Here is a 21,167-nt window from a genome sequence, read left to right on the forward strand (position 1 = left end):
GATCTTTTAAGGTGCTGAAGCAAATGTTGGAATGGACCTTGCTCAGTACATGCTACTATATTTCTGTTTATAAATGTATTTGAGAATTGTAAGAAAAGCAAAGAATCTAGTGTTATCTTAAAAACAGCTGATTTATTATAGCATAGGTTTTAACTAGCAAAGATAGCAATGTTTTCTTAACTGATCTATTTTATTCTTCCAAGCCTGTCCTGGGTGCTTACCACATAAATAATTGTTGAACTTTTCTTGATATGCTTACAAAATGATTCCCCTCCCCATCTAGCAATAATACAAGGAACAAAAGTCCACCTTCAAGTTCTATCTAATAGGCTCTTCTCACTCAGGATAAATGCAGTTAATGAGCAATTTATGTCAGATTCCAAGAGCCAAAGGTTATTTCTATGTAGGACATCGCTGTCCACGTCTAGTACTTTTCCTTTGCTTTTTGTTCTGTGTAGCAAGTTTTATAATGTTCAAAGTCTGCATTCTGGAGATTAGATTGCTGGTAAGCATTCCTTTGTGTTATCATTCAACACCAAAGAATATACTTTTTCTTTGAAGACACAGACACAGTCACACAAGAAGCTAAGCACTGAGGAATAACAACACCCTATCAGCTCATTCTCAGTATTTTTGTGTCCTTAGAATGACATCTCATTTTTCAAGGAAATTCATTTTGTTTTCCTCAGTCTATTTTCTTTATATTAATTCAGTTGGTTTTGATTCTCCATTAAGGCTCAGAGGCTATTACACATTGACAAAACAAACAAACAAAAAGATGTTTGTAATCATTTGATTAATTCAATTTTTGGACTCAGAAATCCTGTAACTTTATAAGCATAATGGAACTAAATCACTTGGGAATAATACATTATGTTGCCTATTTCTTCTCTCAGATAAATGTCTTAGTTATTTGCAGAAGTATCTGGCAGGAAATGAAGATGGCCACCACAGCCCTCTGATTGATGTCTTGCTCTTTTTTGTGGTATATCACAGTGTACATTCAAAAGGGACAGGGCTTTGATCCCAGGAGTGTGACAGCCATTTTGTTGTTTCCCTCTTTGTAAACACATATGATTATTTGCCAACAACAACATAATTAAATAGAGGACATTGATTCTATCCTCTACATTCAAAAGGCCCACTTTCAACCCATGTTTAAAAACTTTCTTCAACACAAAGATTTGCAATCTACTTTAAAGAAATATACAAAAATAAACAGGAAAGTTCAGATTAAGAATTATCAGGAAAAATTATTTGATGTGTTGTCATTCATCCCACGTAGTTGGGAACCTGAGAAGGAAAAAAAAAATCCTACAATATTTTCTCCATTAGTTCTTTGGTTTTGCCACGTCTCTGAGTCATATCTATATTTTTGTTGAAAAAAAATCAAAGGTTGGCTAAGGATTTCTTTGATTTAGGATGATGGTAAATCTTTTGGTCATTAGCAGAACTGCAAATCCAGATTGAAGGAAGCCTAATGCATTCTTTTAATCATTTTTTAAAATTGCAATGGGTATTTTTTACATTTTTGGCAATACAATTAGACTCCTGTTCTGTTTTTTCATCTTCAGTCTTGGCTGACCTACCAGTAGAGTTAAGACAGCAATATGAATGCCTGCCAGCCTCCCTGGAAGGCACTAAAATATCTTCTGTCTTTTGGGCATCATTCTATGAAAGCTGTTGATGTTTTTCTTCTCTCCCTTTCTCTTCAGCTGCGTTTCGGATGATTCCATAAAGCAGTACACATCAAAAGATCATCTGGCTAAACACTTTCAGGTCCCAGTGTTCAAATTTGTGGGCAAAGACAACAAGGTGAGCAAAAATTCAAATTCATGAATTTCGGGAGAGCTGACAAAGACAAAAGTCTATTGAAATGGACTAGCAGAAGATCCAGATGCCACCAAGATCTTCTCTCACTTTTGATAGACTTGATTAGGAGAACATGAGAATGAATATTATTGGTAAATGGGGATTTAAATATGGGGAATGAATATTATTGGTAAATGGGGATTTTGACCCTGCCGTTTTCTTCTTCTATTTCCCAAACCTACCATATTTTCTTTCTCCTGAGCTGTTGTTTAATGAAATGGACCATCTGAGATATGGTTCCTAAACATCACCCATTGCACCAAATAGATGATTTCACAGCTTGCTTCCGCTGGAAATTTTGTACTATTATTTTAGACTAGGTAACATCAAAACATCTCTGTTCTGAAACAAGAACTTTTCATGTGCAAAGCACTTCTTAACAATGTTTGCAAGATCAATAAATATAGGTGGGCTCATCCTAAGAATTCATCATCACAACACATTTTATGGCAATAACCATAACATTCAACATGGAGTTTCGGATACCTGGCACCCCAGCAATTTCAAAATTTCAAGGAAAGAATGACAGGGAAACCAGCTTTTATTCTACAGTGTAGACGTGTCATCAGTTTTTCTTGAAAAGAAGTTAACAACATTACTCCTTTTAAGTTTTAAGGGGTAAAATAATATTGTTGCCTAAAATGATATAAAATCTGGCTGCTTTTAAAGATTTCCAATCAAAATGTTCTGACTCATTCTCTGAAGCTCACACCTACTATTGGACAGATATATTAAATTTGCATTTACAAAAATGTATCTAATGTTTGAGGTAAAGATTATTGCAGGATTAGTGTCTGCTCCATATTATGGGATGGCTGAAGATTCAGTGCAGATAAGATTCCACCAGGTTAATATTGTTTCTACTGTGTGGTTTCTGTCTTCACCTCCTGAATGAGAGACGTTTAAAAATATTGTACCAAGAACTGCAGCTAAGGCAAAATGAATACATCTCTTATAGAAAGTCAATCTCCAGGCTCTCTCTCTCTCTCTCTCTCTCTCTCTCTGTGCGTGTGTGTGTGTGTGTGCTTCTTTCAATTTCTGGAAGGAAAATCTATAGAAGCTTAGATATTCTTTGCACCTAAAAAGCAAAGCAGTGTGAAATAGCATTTTTTCTGAGCTGCTGCATTTCCTTCCCCAATAATGTATGTAGTATGTGTGTAGGTAGGTAGATAGACATAAATGTGCTTTTTTTCCCCATTTAGGAAGTGTTCCTTCATTGCCGTGTTCTTGTGTGTGGAGTAACAGACAAGAGATCTCGCTGTGCACAGGGCTGTCACAGACGGATGCGCAGAAGAGCCCGATCACAAGAGGAAGGCGATCACATCGCACACCATATCCTGACAAGTGGCCCAATTAAAATTGATGTGCAAGAATAGATGTATGAATATATACATCCATAGATGGATGAACAGATGGAATAGATGTGTGAATATATATATCTATATGCCCTTCTTCCCCTTGAGTTCAAACTAGATATAGTCTACATCTCAATTCCGTTGCATGTGGCGGAGACGTTGAATGGGAAATTTGATTTTGTAGGGTCAAAGCAGAGTCTGCTTCACTTAGACATGATCAACCCTGAAGCTGGCCTGGACGAAGCCATCTTGGAGCTTCAGTGTTGCCACACTGGAGCGAGGGATTGGGAGGGGGGATTAGAAATAGCTGGGGTTGTGTAGTCAAAATATAATACTTTCTTTGGGGAACTAAGGATATTCTCACACCTGGCTGGAAGAAGGAGGAATGATGTCACCAGACCAGTGGACACTGCCTGATTGAGCATTGATTGAGCATGTGATTGATTGTTTGGGATTGGGGAGGAAACTTTTACTTTTAATTAGATGAAAACTGAGGGACCCTTCAGAGTTGGTTTTCACCAGATATGTGCCAATATGATATTTCCAATAAAGTTATTCTTTGAGGAATCCACCTGGGGCTCAGAGTTTTTGCTTGCAATGGATTTATTACTTGGAACCCTGACACATGATTTATTCAAAGCACAGCCAAAAATGCTCCTTTGGGGCATCCACAGCTCAAATGTCAAGTTGAAGCTACAGCTGTAACCGTTGAAGCCTTGCTCCCTTTTCTTTCTTTCTTTGACATACATGTCAACATTTTGAATTTCTGTAAAGCAGTTGTGACACTAGGATAACAGTTGGGAGTGGTGGAAATGTATCAACATATTAAATTGTCATGCTTAATTGTGTCTGTATGTTTTGAAAAGTTAACATCCTCATAGGCTGATGATTTATGATTTCATGGATCTAGGACCTTTCCCTACTGATCGGAGACAGGCACTGCCCTTATGCACCATCACAATACTTTGGGGCTCCTGGCAGTCTTTTCCTTCTCAACCAATTAAATTCAGAAGTTAATCGGCTACTGATCTAATGGAAAGGCATATTTGTGGCAGATCCTCCTAGAAGATCCTTCCCTAGAATAGGCAGTGCAGTTCCTTCTTGGAATTCCTATCTTCCTCAGTTTCCTGTTCCCAAGATTTTCCCTTCCCTTCTGAAATGAAAGTATTGATATGATAATTTACACTATCGCTCCACTACCTTCAGGCTGCTTTGAGAACTATGTTTTTTTTGTGCCACTGCAGAATGATCATATTCTTTTGAGAGAGAGAGAAAACACCTAACTTCACAAAAAGGTAAATGCAACATGAAAATAAGAAAGAAGGCGTAGGGTACAAGTTAACCTGGCACCCATAAGGGCGACTATTTGTAGCTCAGGGTTGAAATGAGGGGCTCTTGGTGGTCTCTGAGCTTGTTTGTTTTCTTGCAGACATTTCATTACCCAACTGGCTAACATCATCAGTGCTGCAAGAAAACAACCAAGCTCAGAGAGCACTAAGGACCCCTCAGCAATTAACATGCATTTTAATGATGCCCCGTTGGCCAGCTGCAGGAAGAGGAAGAAGAAGGGAAAGTGATGGTGCAAAAATGTTAGTGATGATTGGGTGGTTGTGTGAAAAGAGCAACAGGCATTCTGATGCTTTCCTAGCAGTTCCGCAAGCAGTGAGAACGTTCTTGGTGATCAAATCTCACCAGGCTCAAGTTTGACTCAGCTTTCCATCCTTCCGAGCTCGGTAAAACGAGGACCCAGATTGTTGGGGGCAATATGCTGACTCTGTAAACCGCTTAGAAAGCACCATGAAGCAGTATAGAAGTCTAAATGCTATTGCTAGTAACTTAACGGTGGTGGCAAGAAAGGTCGTAAAACGTGACAAAATTCACTTTAAAAATGTCTCGCTTAGCAACAAAAATTTGGGACCCAACTTTTGGCCATACATCAAGGACTAACTGCATTGGGATAATAACAATTTGTGGGAACCAAGGAAAGATTCCCGATGTCTTTCTCAGGATCACAGGAACAAGGGGGAAAGGGAAAATTTTCTTCAGGGGATGATGAAAAAGAACCAATCCTTCTGATGTAAAAGGTTGGCCGATGCAAATCCAATTACTGCAGTACAATAAAGCAGCTCCAAATACTTTAATCTCAGTAAGAAGGAGGTTTAATTCCATTACCCTGTGTTCTGGGGGTGGGGTGGGGAAACAGTTTTCTTTCTTTAGAAAGCAATGGGCAATTGACCAGAATGCTTCAATTTTAAAGAGGAGGATATAGAAAAAGAATCAGGAGGCCCACAAGAGTTTTACATGTATGAACTATATATAGTTGTGTCACTTAAAGCTGTAGAGTACTAGTTAATTCTAAGTAGATAGGAAGTAAGTTCCTTGCAATCTCTGATATTATTTTAAGCTATATGTCTTATTTAATAAAAGTTTGGAATGCTCTGCATCTTACATTATTTTTTTTACCCTCATGTACCATTTATATTTTTTTTCTTATTATAAGATGATTTGTATGTTTTTTTACTCTTCTAAGGGAACAGTGATCTAAAGGGAAAATAAAATGAGCATTATGCACAATGACTTCATACTCCGATCTTCTTGATCTTCTCTCCTTTGTCTTCAAGCAGATGCCCACAACTCAAACTGAGTTCTGTAATGGATAATCCAGTCAATATTGATGGGCTTCTTTTTTTTTTTAACAGCAATGTGAGGTTTCCATGACTTTGTATCCCTTTGAAAAGCAAAAGCGACAGCCTCTGAGGAAAGCCGTGGGCTTATCATATACATATGGGCTGCAAAGGTGTATAATATTGTCAGAATCATCTTGCAGATCTTCTCTGATGCCTGGACCACTTGTGTCCATCTCAGCTGTTCTTCTTACATGACGAATCATCTCTAAATCAAGCCGATGCTCTGGGAAGTGGATAAAAGTCATTAGATAGAACAGAGGAGGGTATTGGACCAAGCCATTCCATTGCTTTTGGGGGGATTCCTTTCTCAATCATGCTGGCTTGACAATTAATGCCTGGGTGTTCACCAGCCTTGGGATTGATTCCCAAGGCCCAAAGTTAAGATACTTATGTGCTTGTTCCAGAAGACAGAAGACCAAGCTTCATGTAAACAAAGGACACCAGAAGCCACCGTTGTCACGCTACCAGACAGCTTGATGGTCATTTTCACAATTCGTCTCGTTCTTCTTCACTACAGATGCAGGCACTTCTTTGGCTGTTCATGAAGGGACGGCAACCCAAGGTCCTGACTGTTTGGAATATCGTATCGGCTATGGATTCACATGCTGTAGCAAAAGAGAACGAGATCAAATCCATCACACCCTTTCTTTTATAAGATGACTGGGATTTCTTTTCCTTAGACTAGGGGTCTCCGACCTTGGCAACTTTAAGCCTGGAGGACTTCAACAAAGCTGGCTGGGGAATTCTGGGAGTTGAAGTCCTCCAGGTTTAAAGTTGCCAAGGTTGCCAAGGTTGGAGACCTCTGCTGTAGACCATAGAAAAGCAATCAAGATCTGACTCAACAAACTCCAGAACCTGAGCCTAATGTTTCCATGCCACGCCAGCAAACAGGGCCTTGCCGTTCCCCAAAGCAACAGTTTTCTTATTTTACAAAAGCTTCCAAAAATGCATTCAATATCCAGTTATGATTGAATATAGGTCTCCTGCTTGAGCAGGGTGTGTGTGTGTGTGTGTGGACTAGATTAGAAGACTTCCAAGATCTCTTCCACCTCTCTTCTGATTGATTTTAATTTTGAAAAGGTGCAGGACTCACCTCAGGAACATTTGCTATAATAGCATTATAACTATAGCATTGACAGAAACATGGGATAAAGATACCTTTAAAAAAAAAAAAAAAAGCACTTTGCCCCTTTATTTTAATACTAGCTCGATACCCGTGCTTCACTATGCAACTATGTGGTTGGGCTTAGCTTTTGGGAAGGCAAATAAGGGGGGTGGAAATTCTGCTTCTGCCTACCAGCATCCATCGGTATTCATCTGGCTAGCGTCCTGTCAGTGTGTGAAAGAGTTGAGGGCTATTTGGAAACTGAAACAGTATTTGCTGTGTGAGCAAGAAGGAGATAGCAAGGAGCCTGGGCATGGCTTAGCTCAACTGTTCCGTACTAAAGCTGCTTGCTGCTGTAAAACTAAAACTGAAACTCCTCTCCTCTGCTTGTGTTTTGCATTTAAAAGAGATTTCTTTTCAGGTGGGGGAGGGGGAGTAGAAGGCCTTAGCATCAGAGCCTGTTAATAATAATATAGGAAATGCCAATGCTCTGGTGGTCATTTTGCAAAATCCTTTCTGAGTGAGCACCTAGAAGCCAAGAAGAACAATAGGTGCCAAATTTCCAAGTTTGTAGGCTTTATGGTTCTGGAGATTTTGTGGTGATGTGTGAGTGGTATTTTGCTTTTATATATATATATAAAGAAATCATATATATCAAGAAATCATAAGCTGCCCAATACTACGTTTCTCACCAAGGGCATTTCTTCTTGAGCCCCAAAGGACTTTTATCTCTAAAGGGGTTGCCACCATTCTGGTTGGTCCTAAGAGGTGCGTGAGCTGGACCTCAGGTTTTGTTGCAGGCTTAGCAGAACAAGTACATCTTTGCCACTCAGCCATTCTTGGCAGTTCTTTGGTCCCTCAAACACATTGGAAACAGTCCAATTTCTCCTTTCTCTGGCACCTTTGAGATAAATTGGATTCTAAATTCTTTCCCATTAGCGGGAGGATTCAATAAGCTGCAAAAGGCTGTCATTGTCCCTTTTAATTTGGCACGATAACATGCTAAAAATATAGTAAAGATTGCCATTTTTTAAAAAATAAAAGCTCTTGTTTTCTGGGAGCGTGAAAGAGAATGAGCTGATCTAGAAACATGGCGATGAGGAAAGTGGTTTCAATAATTTTTTTTTCTATGCCATTTTCCTTTTTTAAAAAATCCCTCCTTCCCCTGTTGCCACATTGTCACCCTATGGCTAAATTTCAGCCCTCTTGATAATTTTAGGGTCACTTTATCCTAAACCTTTATCTATCTAGTTAAGGCAGAATTTTTAATAGGTGTGCCTAAAATGCTTTTTCACAGCTCTAGGCTTTTGTTCAGAAACACTTTGGAAATCACCAGTACCATCAAGACTATCAAACTTAACATGGCAAACCATTGTATACAAACAGAGAACAAACTCCATCTCTTCTAGCACTGAAGATGTTTCCTTGTTGGGTCATGAAACATCTGCAAGAAAACAACCATGGAACCCAACTCTGTGGAAATCATTTCTGTCCAATTCATCCAACGTGAAAGATCGAAAACAAGAGGTGCTCAATCCCATTTCACAAAGAAGGGAAATGGAAAGGACAACAGTATCTATGGAGAGGTCCAAAAAAAAAAGTTAGCATAAGGGGTGCAGATGGATGGTCAAGAATCAAGAAAAAATAGTGAAGTTTCAGTCATGCGGTCATGACCATGTCCTGTCATTTTTAGGACCTTTTTTTCCCCTGGAGGGGAAGGAAAAGAGAATCCAATCTGGTTCGGTTACAGGGACGAGAGGTTTTGTCTTCTGAACTTTCAGACTTGTGAGAAAGCCAGTCTTCAAGGAGCTTCTCTCTAGCCAGAAGTTCCCTAAAGATGGGCTCCAGGATAAGTCCAAAACAGAGGTGGTATTCAGCAGGTTCTGACCAGTTCTGGAGAACCAGTAGTGGAAATTTTGAATTGTTCGGAGAACTGGCACATGCCACCTTTGACTGTCCCCTCCCCATCTCTTCTCTGCCTCCCATCGAGTCTCAGCTGATCGGCTGGGTCTTCTTTGGTTGCCCTGCACAGGAGAACGGAGCTGGAAAGCAGGTTAGTGGGGTGGGGAGGGAGCGGGGATTTTGCAGTATCCTTCCCCAGGAGTGGGGTGGGAATGGAGATTTTATAGTATCCTCCTTCTCCTACCATACCCACCAAGCTACGCCCACCAAGCCACACCCACAGAACCGGTAGTAAAACATTTGAATCCCACCACTGGTCCAAAAGCTCGGAAGACAAAACCTCTTGGTCCTGGTGACTGATTGAGATTGGATCCTGCAACATTCTCTTGGAATACATCTAATATATTCACTTTCATTCATGGAAAGGAAAATAGCGTTAGGTGGGAAAACCCAAGGAAAAGGAGAAACGGAGTCATTTTCAAAGCTGCCTCTGGTATGGTACTTGCGAACTTTCAGGCATGTTAGAATACAGAACACCGAATCATAGGGCTGGAAGGGAATTCGGTGGTCTTCTTATTCAACCCCTTGCTCAAGGCAAGAGACTCTATACCATTCCAATTAAATGGTTGTCCAGTCTGTTTTTGAAAACTTCCAGTGATGGAGCACCCACAACTCCAGGAGACATGCTATTCCATTGATTAATTATTCTCAGTGCAGAAAATTTCTCCTTACTTCTAGGTCGGATCTTTCTTTAACAAGCTTCCACCCATGACTTCTTACCCTGTCCTTTGGAGACTCAATCTAGTGACAGCCCCTCCAGTACTGGAAGACAGCTATCATGTCCTTCTTAATCCTCCTCTTTGATGGGCTAATCCTATTTAGCTCCCTCAACTGTTGGTCATATGATTTAAACTCCAGACCCTTCATCATCTTTGTTGCTCTTCTCTGCACACTTTCTAGGGTCTGGACATCTTTTCTGTAATATGGTGGCCATTATTCAGACGATTGGAAGGCCTTGAGACTAAAACATACAAAGAACGGTTGCAGGATTGGGGTATGGCTAGGCTAGAAAGAAGGAGGACTGGGGTGACATGATAGCATTATTCTAGTATTTGTGGGGCTGCCACAAAGAAGAGTGGGGTCAACTTATTTTTCAACGCACCAGAGAGAAGGACAAGAAAGAATGAATGGCAACTACCTGGAATTAAGGAGAAACTTCCTAACAGTGAGGACAATTCATCAATGGAACAGCTTGCCTCCAGAAGTCGTGGGTGCTTCATCACAGGAGGCTTTTAAGAAGTGCCTGGACTGGACGGTCACTTGTCTGAAATGGTCTAGGGCCTCCTGTTGCTCTATTCTGACTGACTGGATGCAGTATTCCAAGTGTGACCTCATTGATGGTGTGGTATAGAGCAGTATTATCACTTCTTATGATCTTAACACTATCCTTCTGTTCTGTTGATGCAGCCAGGATTGCATTGGCTTTTGGGGGCAATGGCAACACATCGCTGGCTCGTACTCAGGTGGTGATTACTAGGACAGGGGTCTCCAACCTTGGCAACTTTAAGACTTGTGGACTTCAACTCCCAGAATTGTAAGCTGGCAAAGCTGGCTGAGGAATTCTGGGAGTTGAAGTCCACAAGTCTTAAAGTTGCCAAGGTTGGAGATCCCTGTAAACTAGGACACCTAGATTTCTTTATGGAAGGAGATTTGTCAAAAATATCAAACTACCATTTTCCTTATAGGTCTGAAATAAAGAGCTGGAGACTAGAGTATTGGGAAAATGGAGATGCAGCATGTCTAAACATTTCTGACCTCGTAGGAAGATAGAGGGACTTTCATACTTCTGTGCAGAAGTATCCTAAGTCTTGGTAAAAAAAACCAACTATTTTCCCCACTGTGGTTTCTTCTTCCTGGCTTCTGAAATGATTTATGAGAAATAGTTTCTTCTTTTCAGAAGAGTTTTTTACTTCTTGGCGTTCTAGCCAATATTTATAACTTTATTCACCTTTATTAACTAGTAGAACTAATCTGGAAAAGGTTTTTGGCAACATGATTTAAAATATATAGCTTTATAAATATGCATGAGACATTTGCTAAAAGAAAAAAAAGAACATCTCCTTCCAAATAAATACTTAAAGGAGGATTAAAAAGAAAGAAGAGAGAAATTCAAGGCAAGGAAAATAAATACAGAATTCAAGGATCAAATATTTAAAAGGGTGTCTAGATCTGTGAGACAGCAGAAAATCATATAACTGGAAGGGAAAGTGCTTCCGAATTAAAAACATGGGTTTCATTATTTCTTTCAACTAAATTAATTTTGAAGGCAGAATATAGCAAAGGTTTGGAATCTAGAAACCTAATATTTTCAGAGCTAGCTGTAATATGCTTGGATATTATAATTTTTAAAAGAAGTGTATATTAATTCAGAAATACAAATTAGATTTTCTGTTCTAGTTAGCATGATTCAGCATTTTGGGGAATTTATTCAGGCTAAGGCTAACTGAAGCATAAATTTAGCTAATGTGAAATAGAGTTTATTAACCATCCAATCATTTTTTTCTACAGGATGTGCATTTATGATTTGTGGCTTTGTTTCATTAATAATGTTTATTATGAATAATTATTTTTATTAATAAATATATTTATAACTCACAGGGTTCCTTCATCCTTTTCTATAAACTGTTAACATTCAATTATATTTATAATGTAAATTGGAGCAGATTTAATCATAGCACTATATTTAAATCATAATTTTAATTAATAATTCAATAATTATTGAATAATAGAGACATACCTTCAAGCAAACCTTCCCAGAACAAAGTACTCTAGTGATGCCTCTAATATGGTATTTATGAAAAATGGATTATACTATTACATTCGCAATTCATCGGAATGGTCAAGACACTATAATTCCATCGTCTTTCTTTTCTTCCATTTTTCCCTTAGAAGGGTAGATCACTCAAACTGTCCATCATGTAACTGCTTGTTTTAAAAAGATTGAAGTTGGGATGGGATGCTCTTCAGATAGGATAAGGTTAAAGTTCTCCTTAGTAGATTGGAGGAAGATGTGCTTTGGTCTATGATCACAGACATAATGAAATGTTGCCCCCTGTGTTACATCGGTGCTGTTGTGACACAGTGGTTAGAATGCAGTATTGCAGGCTGACTCTGCCCACAGCCAGGAGTTTGATCCTGACTGGCTCAAGATTGACTCAGCCTTCCATCTTTCCAATGTCAGTAAAATGAAGACCCAGATTGTTGGCGCAATAGGCTGACCTGGTAGACTGCTTTGAGAGTGCTGTAAAACACTGTGGAGTGGTATATGAATCTAAGTGCTATTGCTCTGTGATCATTTCTAATATTAGCCTGCTGGAAAAGTCATTCACCCCATAAAAGAGAAATATAGTGAATATTGTCTCATGTTTCTAAGTGCAGGAAGAAATTTTGCTAGAAACTAAGTAAGAAAATGGAGGAAATGGGACAGCAAATTGTCTGTATACATAAGATCATAGGTTCAGTTCCTGGCATCTGCAGAAAGAACTAAGAAAGATCCCTGTCTGAACAGCTAAAAGATAATACCAGTGAATGTACTGTAACTATCACTAATCTTGTGTATTAAGGTAAATTTCTAGAGTAGCTCCATGCAGAACTGGGCTACACATACCCAGAATTAGAGAACAGTATATCCTAATCCCAAATTTCATGGAAATCAAATCAGTCCTCACCCCTATTTACAGATATATAAATAATTATGGCTGAAATGGGGAAAGACAAAAAAGAGGACAAACTTTGAGTAAGAAGTGTGGTATTCAAGCCATGTGACCAGGAAGTGGCAAATCTACACATTTTATCACCCTAATGAAGCCAATGAATTATTGTCACTTTTTCTGCGAAAGTCCTGTACATCAGTACCTCTGAAGTATGAATTTCCTAATTTATCTTAATTATTACATTTGAAAAATAATCTAATTGCTTCTGATTTAGCCTAAGAGAATTTAATGGTGCATGAGGATGAAATGCTGCTTTCTGCTTGAATGAACTTTTTTGAAATACTTTGTTCAGTGTTCCACACCTTTTTTAATTTGCAAATATGTTTTAATAAATCTCTGCATCTTTCAATGCAATAGTCTTCCTTCCTTCCTTCCTTCCTTCCTTCCTTCCTTCCTTCCTTCCTTCCTTCCTTCCTTCCTTCCTTCTTTCCTTTAGCCGGCTGGTTTTATAGGAAATTTTGTTTTTAGTTATTCAGAGGGAGATTCGGGTAGTCCAGGCTTGGAGTGGTGTGGTGACCTAAAGGTGGAGCTCTCGCCTCACAATCAGGAGGCTCTGAGTTCAATCCTAGGTAGAGGCAGATATTTCTCTCTCTGGGCACACTGAGAATATATCTGCTGAACAAAACTCCATATTGGCGACAGGAAAGGCATCTGGCCATTAAAACACTCTGCTAGCTTCATTCAATTGCCCAGACTCCACCCTGAAAGGGATTATGGGGTCATTAGAAGAAGATAATGATGATACAGGTAGTCCAGATTTACAGTAATTTGTTTAGCAACTTTTCAAAATTACAACAGCACTGAAAAAGGTGGCCTATGAGCTCACACTGATGACTATTGCAGCATCTCCACAGGCCCATGAACAAAATTCAGGTGCTTGGCAACCAGCGTATATTTTTGACGGTTGCAGTGTCCCAAGGTCCCGTGATCGCCATTTGAAAAATTTCCCAGCTGGCTGATAACAAGCAAAGTCACTGGGGGAAGCGGGATTTGTTTAACAACCACATGGTTCATTGAACAACCTCAGGGATTTGTTTAACAGACGTGGCAAGAAAGGCTATAACTTTGAGTATAATTCACTTATCAGCCCCCTTGCTTAGCAACAGAAATTTTGATCCTAATTATGATCACGAATCAAGGACTACCTGTAAAACCTGCAAACTTTTTGGGGCTTCAGCTCCAGAGTGGGAGTTGAGGTCTAATATGTGAAGAACCATCCTTTTCCTATTGGCCCTTTCAGGAGTGCAAGCATGCAATAAAAAATGGTTGAGTCACCTTTTGCCCAGGGTGGGATACAAAAGCAACAAAGTCACAAAAACAGGTGATGTCCCTTTAGTTCCTTCAACTTGGCTTTAAAGGTCCAATTATCATTGACCGGAGAAAAAAAAACTCCCCCACAAACAGTTGCGAAAAGGAAGAACTTCCGTTCAAACTCAAAATACATATAAATTATAAATAGAAAAAAAACACAAATCACACTGAAGAATTAATGAGACAAGGGAGGATAAGGGCCTGAAGACATCCACGGATGTTGAAATACATACACTGGGAAGGACACCAGAACTCAGATAAGAACTGACAGACTAGAAATATTTTCACACTTTGCTTCCAGCACTAGCCCATGCACAGTTTGTCCTTTTAAACAATCCTCACAGCTACAGCCCATGAAGGGGATCAAGGCCCTTTCCTCCCCGTAGACCACACCATTCACGTTTCTCCCTTATCCGCTTCACCCTGTGTGCCCTAGGATGAAGAGCAATACTGTTGAAAACCATTACAACATATTCTTACTAGAAATCAAAAGAGCCATCAAACTATATGTACCAATAACAACTCCCAAAACCAGGAAAAACAGGTTACACATAACAATAGGAAGCTTCAATCCAAAAAGAGATCACTCTGGCAAAAAAACAAATCTGGTCATGTTGCCAAACTTCAAAAATTTATACCACCAGATAAAAATTGAATGCATTAATTATCACATTCAACAAGAGGAAAACCTATGCACAAATTCCACCCGTGCTTTCTACAATTTTGTAAACAACAAACTGAAAGACTCAAGGTCCATCCCACCCCTGAAAGGACCTAATGGTAAAGACTACAACGATGACACCATCAAAGCAAAACTCTTTAACACATTCTTTGGCTCAGTATTTGTAAACAGCAATGGATCAAGCCCAGTACTTCCTAGTCGAACCACAGACAACTACAATGATCTAATATATATCGATTTTACAGAAGACATTGTTGAAAAAGCACTGCACAATCTAAAACCATCTCTATCTATTGGACTGGATGGAATATGTTCCTACTTCTTAAAAAAGCTACCCACTGCCATAGCCGAACCTCTAAGCATAATCTTTGAAAAATCTTTCAGGACCAGCTCCTTGCCTAACCTATGGTCACAAGCCACGGTCATCCCCATCTTCAAAAAGGGAGACCCCAGCCTCATTGAAAATTACAGACTAATCTCCTTATGCTGCATCATCTGTAAAGTCGTGGAATCAATTATTAACTAATCCATTATCCTCCACTTAGAGACAAACAACCTACTCTCCAATAAACAATTTGGTTTCAGGAAAAAAAAACTATCCTGCAATCTGCAACTCTTACACTGCAAAAACATATGGACTACACAACTTGATCAGGGCAAAGCAATAGACGCAATCTACATAGACTTCTGTAAAACCTTTGATTCAGTGGTATACGACAAACTACTACTAAAACTAAAATCTTATGGTATCTCTGGACATTCTGGATAGAAGCATTCCTGTCAAACAGACAACAAATGGTCAAAATTGGGAGCATCCTATCAAATTCTGTACCTGTCAATAGTGGTGTCCCCCAAGGCAGTGTTCTAGGACCAACTATCTCCATACTTTACATAAATGACCTCTATGATCATACTAAGAGCAACTATGTTCTCTTCGCTGATGATGTAAAGCTGTTCAACACCATAGACAATACTACTACCCCGAAAAAAGACCTTGATTATGTGTCAGAATGGTCAATCAAATGGCAACTTCAAATCTCAACAAATAAATGCTTTGTCTTACATATTGGCAGAAAAAAATCAGAAAATAAAATACAAGCTAAATAGTCAAGACCTTGTTGATGATCCAAACTTTGTCAAGCAACTTGGAACACTCCTCTCAAATGATCTAAGTGCTAGAGCCCACTGTAACTACATAGGCAAAAAGGCATTAAGAGCTGTTAATCTAATCCTATGTAGCTTCTTCTCTGGTAATATCACACTACTAACAGAGCATACAAAACATTTGCTAGACCTATACTTGAATACAGCTCATCAGTCTTGAATCCACATCATGTATCTGATATTAACACAATTTAAAAAGTCCAGAAATATTTCACAAGAAGACTTCTCCGCTCCTCTACTCATTGCAGAATACTTTATGCCACCAGACTTGAAACTCTAGACCTAGAAAACCTAGAACTATGCCCCCTCCGGTCCGTTCTAAATATAGTATATAAAATCATAACATTGCAATGTCCTGCCTGCAAATGAATACTTCAGATTCAATCATAACAATACAAGAGCACACAATAGATACAAACTCAAGGTTAACTGCACCAAACTTGACTGCAGAAAATACGACTTCAGCAACAGAGTGGTCAATGTTTGGAATATTCTACCTGACTCTGTGTTTTCTTCCCCAAACTCCAAAACTTTAACCTTAGACTGTCTACTATTGACCTCACCCTCTTCCTAAGAGGCCTGTAGGGGGCATGCATAAGCACACCAATCGTGCCTACCGTCCCTGTCCTATTGTTTTTTATTTTTCTTATAAGTATCTCATGTATTCAAAATTATATTTATTCTTATACCTGTATCTTGTAAGCGATTGACAAATCTAATAAATACTAAAAATACTAAAGAGGGGATGGGCCTGGGTTTTCCTCTGAATGCTCAGCTGGCCTGCGCCCTTCCCCAGTTTCCTCCACAACCTCCAGAGCCATACTCCCACTTTCTGTTGGCTATTCCTCCTCTCCCTCAGAGTCAGATTCTAACAGGGGCATGACACCTTTGTAACATCCATCTGAAATTACTTTACTTCCATTCCTACTTAATTATATCTTATAAATCTCATAAGAAAAAAATGCACTTGGTATGCTTTTTAATTATTTCAGGATGAATATAAGTCTGGTTTAGCCTTCTCTGTCCATCAGGGTGATAGATTTTTTAAAAATTCAGATAATCTCAATACAGGTAGTCCTTGACTTATGACTATAATGGAGCCCAAAATTTCCATGGCTAAGCGAGACATTTGTTAAGTGAATTTTGCTCCATTTTTTCAACCCTTTTTGCCATTGTGGTAAAGTAACTTACTGCTGTTGTTCAGTTAGTAACACCGTTAAGTGAATCTAGCCTCCCTGTTGACTTTGCTTGTCGGAAGTTCGCAAAAGGGGATCATGTGACCCCAGGACACTGCAACCATCATAAATATGAACCAAGTGCCAAGCATCACAGTTCAGTTCATGTGACTATGGGAGGCTGCAATGGATCTAAGTGGGAAAACAGTCCCAAGTCCCTTCTTTCAGTGCTATTGCAACTTCAGACGGTCACTGAATGAACTGTTGTGTGTCGGGGACTACTTATGTTTGATTTTTGAGCTGATTCACAAGGGCCCGAGTCCAGGTTACTATATGCGCCTTGGTGGTGCAGTGGTTAGAGTGCAGTACTGCAGGGTCCTTCTGTTGACTGCCGGTTTCCTGCAATTTAGCAGTTCGAATCTCACCAGGCTCAAGATTGACTCAGCCATCCATCCTTTTGAGGTGGGTAAAATGAGGACCCAGATTGTTGGGGCCAATATGCTGACTCTGTAAACCACTTAGAGAGGGCCAGAAAGCACTGTAAAGCAGTATATAAGTCCAAGTGCTATTACTATTGCTATTGTCCCTCTCCCTACTGTGAGCTCAGAACGCGGTGTGACACTGTAGTCCTGTGTTGATGTGTTTAACATCTTCCCCAACAGGAAACTTACCTTCTACCTTGGAGACAAAACCAAGGCTACGTTTAAGGTCAGAGCAGATGGACTGCATGCACCAACGAAACTTGGCATCGCAGCGATATTTATTAGACCCACAGGTATCATAACACGCATCCAGCTGGTTGCAGCATTTAGTCATGGCCGGGATGCCCATATCAAGCTGTAAAAGAATGCCAAGAGACAGGGAAAAAAAATAACTCTGGGATTTGAAATGATTCTCCCCTCCTCCCATATTTCTCCTATAAAAATGCTCTTCATGCCTCTCCACCATGAATATTTTAACAAGTGAAAGTGCTATATATTTGACTGCCCTGCCCAGCAGGAGAACTGCAGTGAAATGTGAGATTAGGCAAATTGATCTTCTATTTATTTTGGGAATAAATAGGAACCAGGAGAGGATCTCCGGAGCTGTATCTGCCCATGGCTTTTAGCGACAAGATATTGTTCAACGTCCAAGGATACGTTCAGCCAATCTGAATAGGTCAACAAAGCGGCAACTGTCCCAAAATTTATTGGAGATTTACCAGGAAATTTTAGGGTTGCAGAGCAAGACTTCCCTTCTGTTGCATCATGTTGAAAATACCAGCAATCGATGAACAATGAACCTGAACTGGTGCAGTATAATATAACATCCAGGATGAAGTTGTACAAAGGAAATGTGCAATATGGAGAATGCAAATTCCATTCAGCAAATGCAGATCCTTCTTGCAACAAAGAATTCTGTAATGTGGGAATTTCAATGCTAGCAAATTGTATATCTGCTAGGAAATATCAAATGCTGGCTAAATTAAATTAAGTCGTAGCACCAGTTGAGGTGAGATTAATGGAGTCTAATCTGAATCAGACTTGAGTGTTTTAGCAGTCTCCTTATTACTAATATTCATGTTACAGTACTCTGGGCCTTTAACTTTAATTGAAAGGTGTTTTCTAGCCAGCATCCATTTCCAAATCTGCAATTTCTAGAAGATATATTTAACAGCACAGCTGCTCCTAACAGTTGGGGATTAAGTAGTCTGTTGCCCAACCAATCAAAGAGTGACTTTTATGGGCAGTGGTCAGACAAAAACACATTCATTTTGTCTGCCATACACAGCTAGCCATCCCCTTTGGCATGCATAGGGAAATAGCTTGCATAACATGAGGAGAATGACTGCCTAGGCATACTTTGAATAGAATCAGTTGAGCAATTGCAGCTGTTTACAGCAAAGTCAAACACTTCTTTCTTCCTGGATGTTTTGATCAGTTAATTATTTCATCAAGGAAATGGGCTATTAGTACATACACTTTCTGGTACCTTGAGACCCAGGAAATAGGAGCTACAGCCATTGGGTTCTGGAGATTTATAATTTGGTCTAGGCAATGGTGCTTTACCTGGAAAAAAGAAAAGAAAACTGCTTTGTGGCAGGATAGAAAAGAATTATACAGTACATAGCATAAAGTCCTGTACATGCACCTGATGTCCTTCAGAGGTTGAATTCCAATTATCATCAGGCCTAATCAGCATGGCCAGTGATAAAGGATGATAAAGCTCAAAAGCTAGCAATTGCATGTCCGTCCTTTACAGCGTTGTTGGAAAATAGGAAAGACACAGCTAGGGGTTTGCCAAAGACAAGGACATAAATTGAATTAGGAATCCTTGAAACAAAATCCAATATGCGTATAGAAGATCAGAAACTTTACTTGTGTTCACTCTTCTGACTAGAGCTATAATTCAGTTCTGGACGTTTAAGTTTTGAGTTGTTCTCTGTCCTTCTGAAATATAAAAGCAGACTTTGAAAGGGTTTCCTTTTGTCTTTAGGCCTTTAGATGTTGCCACTGCAAACAAAAGAACTTTTGGATATCAAAATTCATGATATCAAACTTTTGGATATCAAAATTCAACATATGCCACTTCGTGTTACCTTTATTATCAAATTTAACAAATAATGTGCTACACCAGTAATCAAAGACTATAGTTTTTCTATTTCATATTTAATGTTGCAGATCATGCTCTCGTTAGAAACTCAATAAGTTTTTTGATAAGACAAAATACAAAGATGTTTTTCTTTGTTTATAATGAAGTCATGACCATGACCATGAAAATAAAGAAGCCGGTTTTAAGATCAGATACTTATACATGAGGGTTCCAAGGAGTCAAAATGCCAATAACAACTGCAGAATGGAAGCCCTGTGTCCTTTTTCTGTATGTCACATGTGCCAGGCAGTTGAAAAAAAATGGGTGGGGCTTCATATACAGCTAGTCCTCAACTCTAACCCCCATTCCTTTAACCTCAAACTATCCACTATTGACCTCACCCCATTCCTAAGAGGTCTGTAAGGGGCATGCATAAGGGCACCATCATGCCTACTGTCCCTGTCCTATTGTCCCCAATTATTTGTTCCTATTTCCTGTATTCTTATTCATGTTTATACTTATACCTATTATCTTGTAAGCAATTGACAAATCAAATAAATAAAAATAAATAAATAATGGCCAAATTTGGGAGCAGAATTTCCATTGGTAAGCAAGATGGCTGTTAAGTGAATTGTGTTGAATGTTAAGACCTTCTTTGCCCTGGTTTTGAAGCAAATCACTGCAGTTGTTAAGTGAATTGCCAGTCATTAAGTGAATCCGGCTCCCCCCATTGACTTTACTTGTTGGAAGTCAGCTGGGAAGGTTACAAATTGTGATCACATGACCCTGGGACCTTCGTAAATGCATGCCAGTTGCCAAGTGTCCAGATTTATGATCGCATGACTACGGGGATGCCTCAACAATCATAAGCATGAAAACCAGAGGTGGTATTCAGCAGGATCTGATCAGTTCTGGAGAACCGGTAGCAGAAATTTTGAGTTGTTCGGAGAACCGGCAAATACCACCTCTGACTGGCCCTGCCGCCATCTATTCTCTGCCTCCCAAGTCCCAGCTGATTGGCTGGGTCTTCTTTGGTTGCCCTGCACAGGAGAACGGAGCTGGAAAGCAGGCTAGTGGGGTGGGGAGGGAATGGAGATTTTGCAGTATCCTTCCCCTGCCATGCCCACTAACCCATGCCCACCAAGCCATGCCCACAGAACCGGTAGTAAAAAAATTTGAATCCCACCACTGATGAAAACCAATCATAAGTCCCTTTTTCAATGACATTGTTAAGTTCACCAGGTCACTAAATGAATGGTTGTTAAGTCGAGGACAACCTATATGTGGTTGTGACCATCATCGTGACTTCTTTGTCCCACACACTCACCTGCAGATACGCAGTTTGAGTTGACAATTATCAAATAAAGAGGAAAACATCAGCTGCAAGCAAAAATTAACACTCATCATTACTTATTCACATAAGTAACAATGTTTAACATAAAGCAGGGGTCCCCAAACTTGGCAGCTTTAAGACTTGTCAACTTCAACTCCCAGAATTCTCCAGCCAGCTATGCTATTCTGGGAGTTGAAGTCCACGAGTCTTAAAGTTGCCAAGTTTGGGGACCCCTAT

The 21,167-nt window shown here is 39.5% G+C and overlaps 2 protein-coding genes across 3 annotated transcripts in view; one reads left to right on the forward strand and one right to left on the reverse strand.

Annotated features, from left to right (window-relative positions):
* Window positions 1–3,798, forward strand: part of OIT3 (oncoprotein induced transcript 3) — a 42,545-nt gene extending 38,747 nt beyond the window's left edge. Inside the window, exons 8-9 of the mRNA XM_026713559.2 lie at window positions 1,716–1,815; window positions 3,075–3,798. Coding sequence (XP_026569344.1) covers window positions 1,716–1,815; window positions 3,075–3,248 — 274 coding nt within the window. The 3' untranslated portion in view covers window positions 3,249–3,798. The remainder of the gene's footprint in view (window positions 1–1,715; window positions 1,816–3,074) is intronic.
* A 1,551-nt stretch (window positions 3,799–5,349) lies between these two features.
* Window positions 5,350–21,167, reverse strand: part of PLA2G12B (phospholipase A2 group XIIB) — a 28,232-nt gene continuing 12,414 nt past the window's right edge. Inside the window, exons 2-4 of one of the 2 annotated variants that reach the window (XM_026713504.2) lie at window positions 18,986–19,074; window positions 17,698–17,863; window positions 5,350–6,519 (exon numbers count right to left, since the gene is read on the reverse strand). In XM_026713504.2, coding sequence (XP_026569289.1) covers window positions 6,401–6,519; window positions 17,698–17,863; window positions 18,986–19,074 — 374 coding nt within the window. In that variant the 3' untranslated portion in view covers window positions 5,350–6,400. The remainder of the gene's footprint in view (window positions 6,520–17,697; window positions 17,864–18,985; window positions 19,075–21,167) is intronic. The other variant, XM_026713505.2, reaches the window with a different exon arrangement.

The sequence above is a fragment of the Pseudonaja textilis genome, chromosome 4, assembly GCF_049901715.1.
Source record: "Pseudonaja textilis isolate UNSWEBS1 chromosome 4, rPseTex1.2, whole genome shotgun sequence".
Lineage (NCBI taxonomy): Eukaryota > Metazoa > Chordata > Lepidosauria > Squamata > Elapidae > Pseudonaja > Pseudonaja textilis.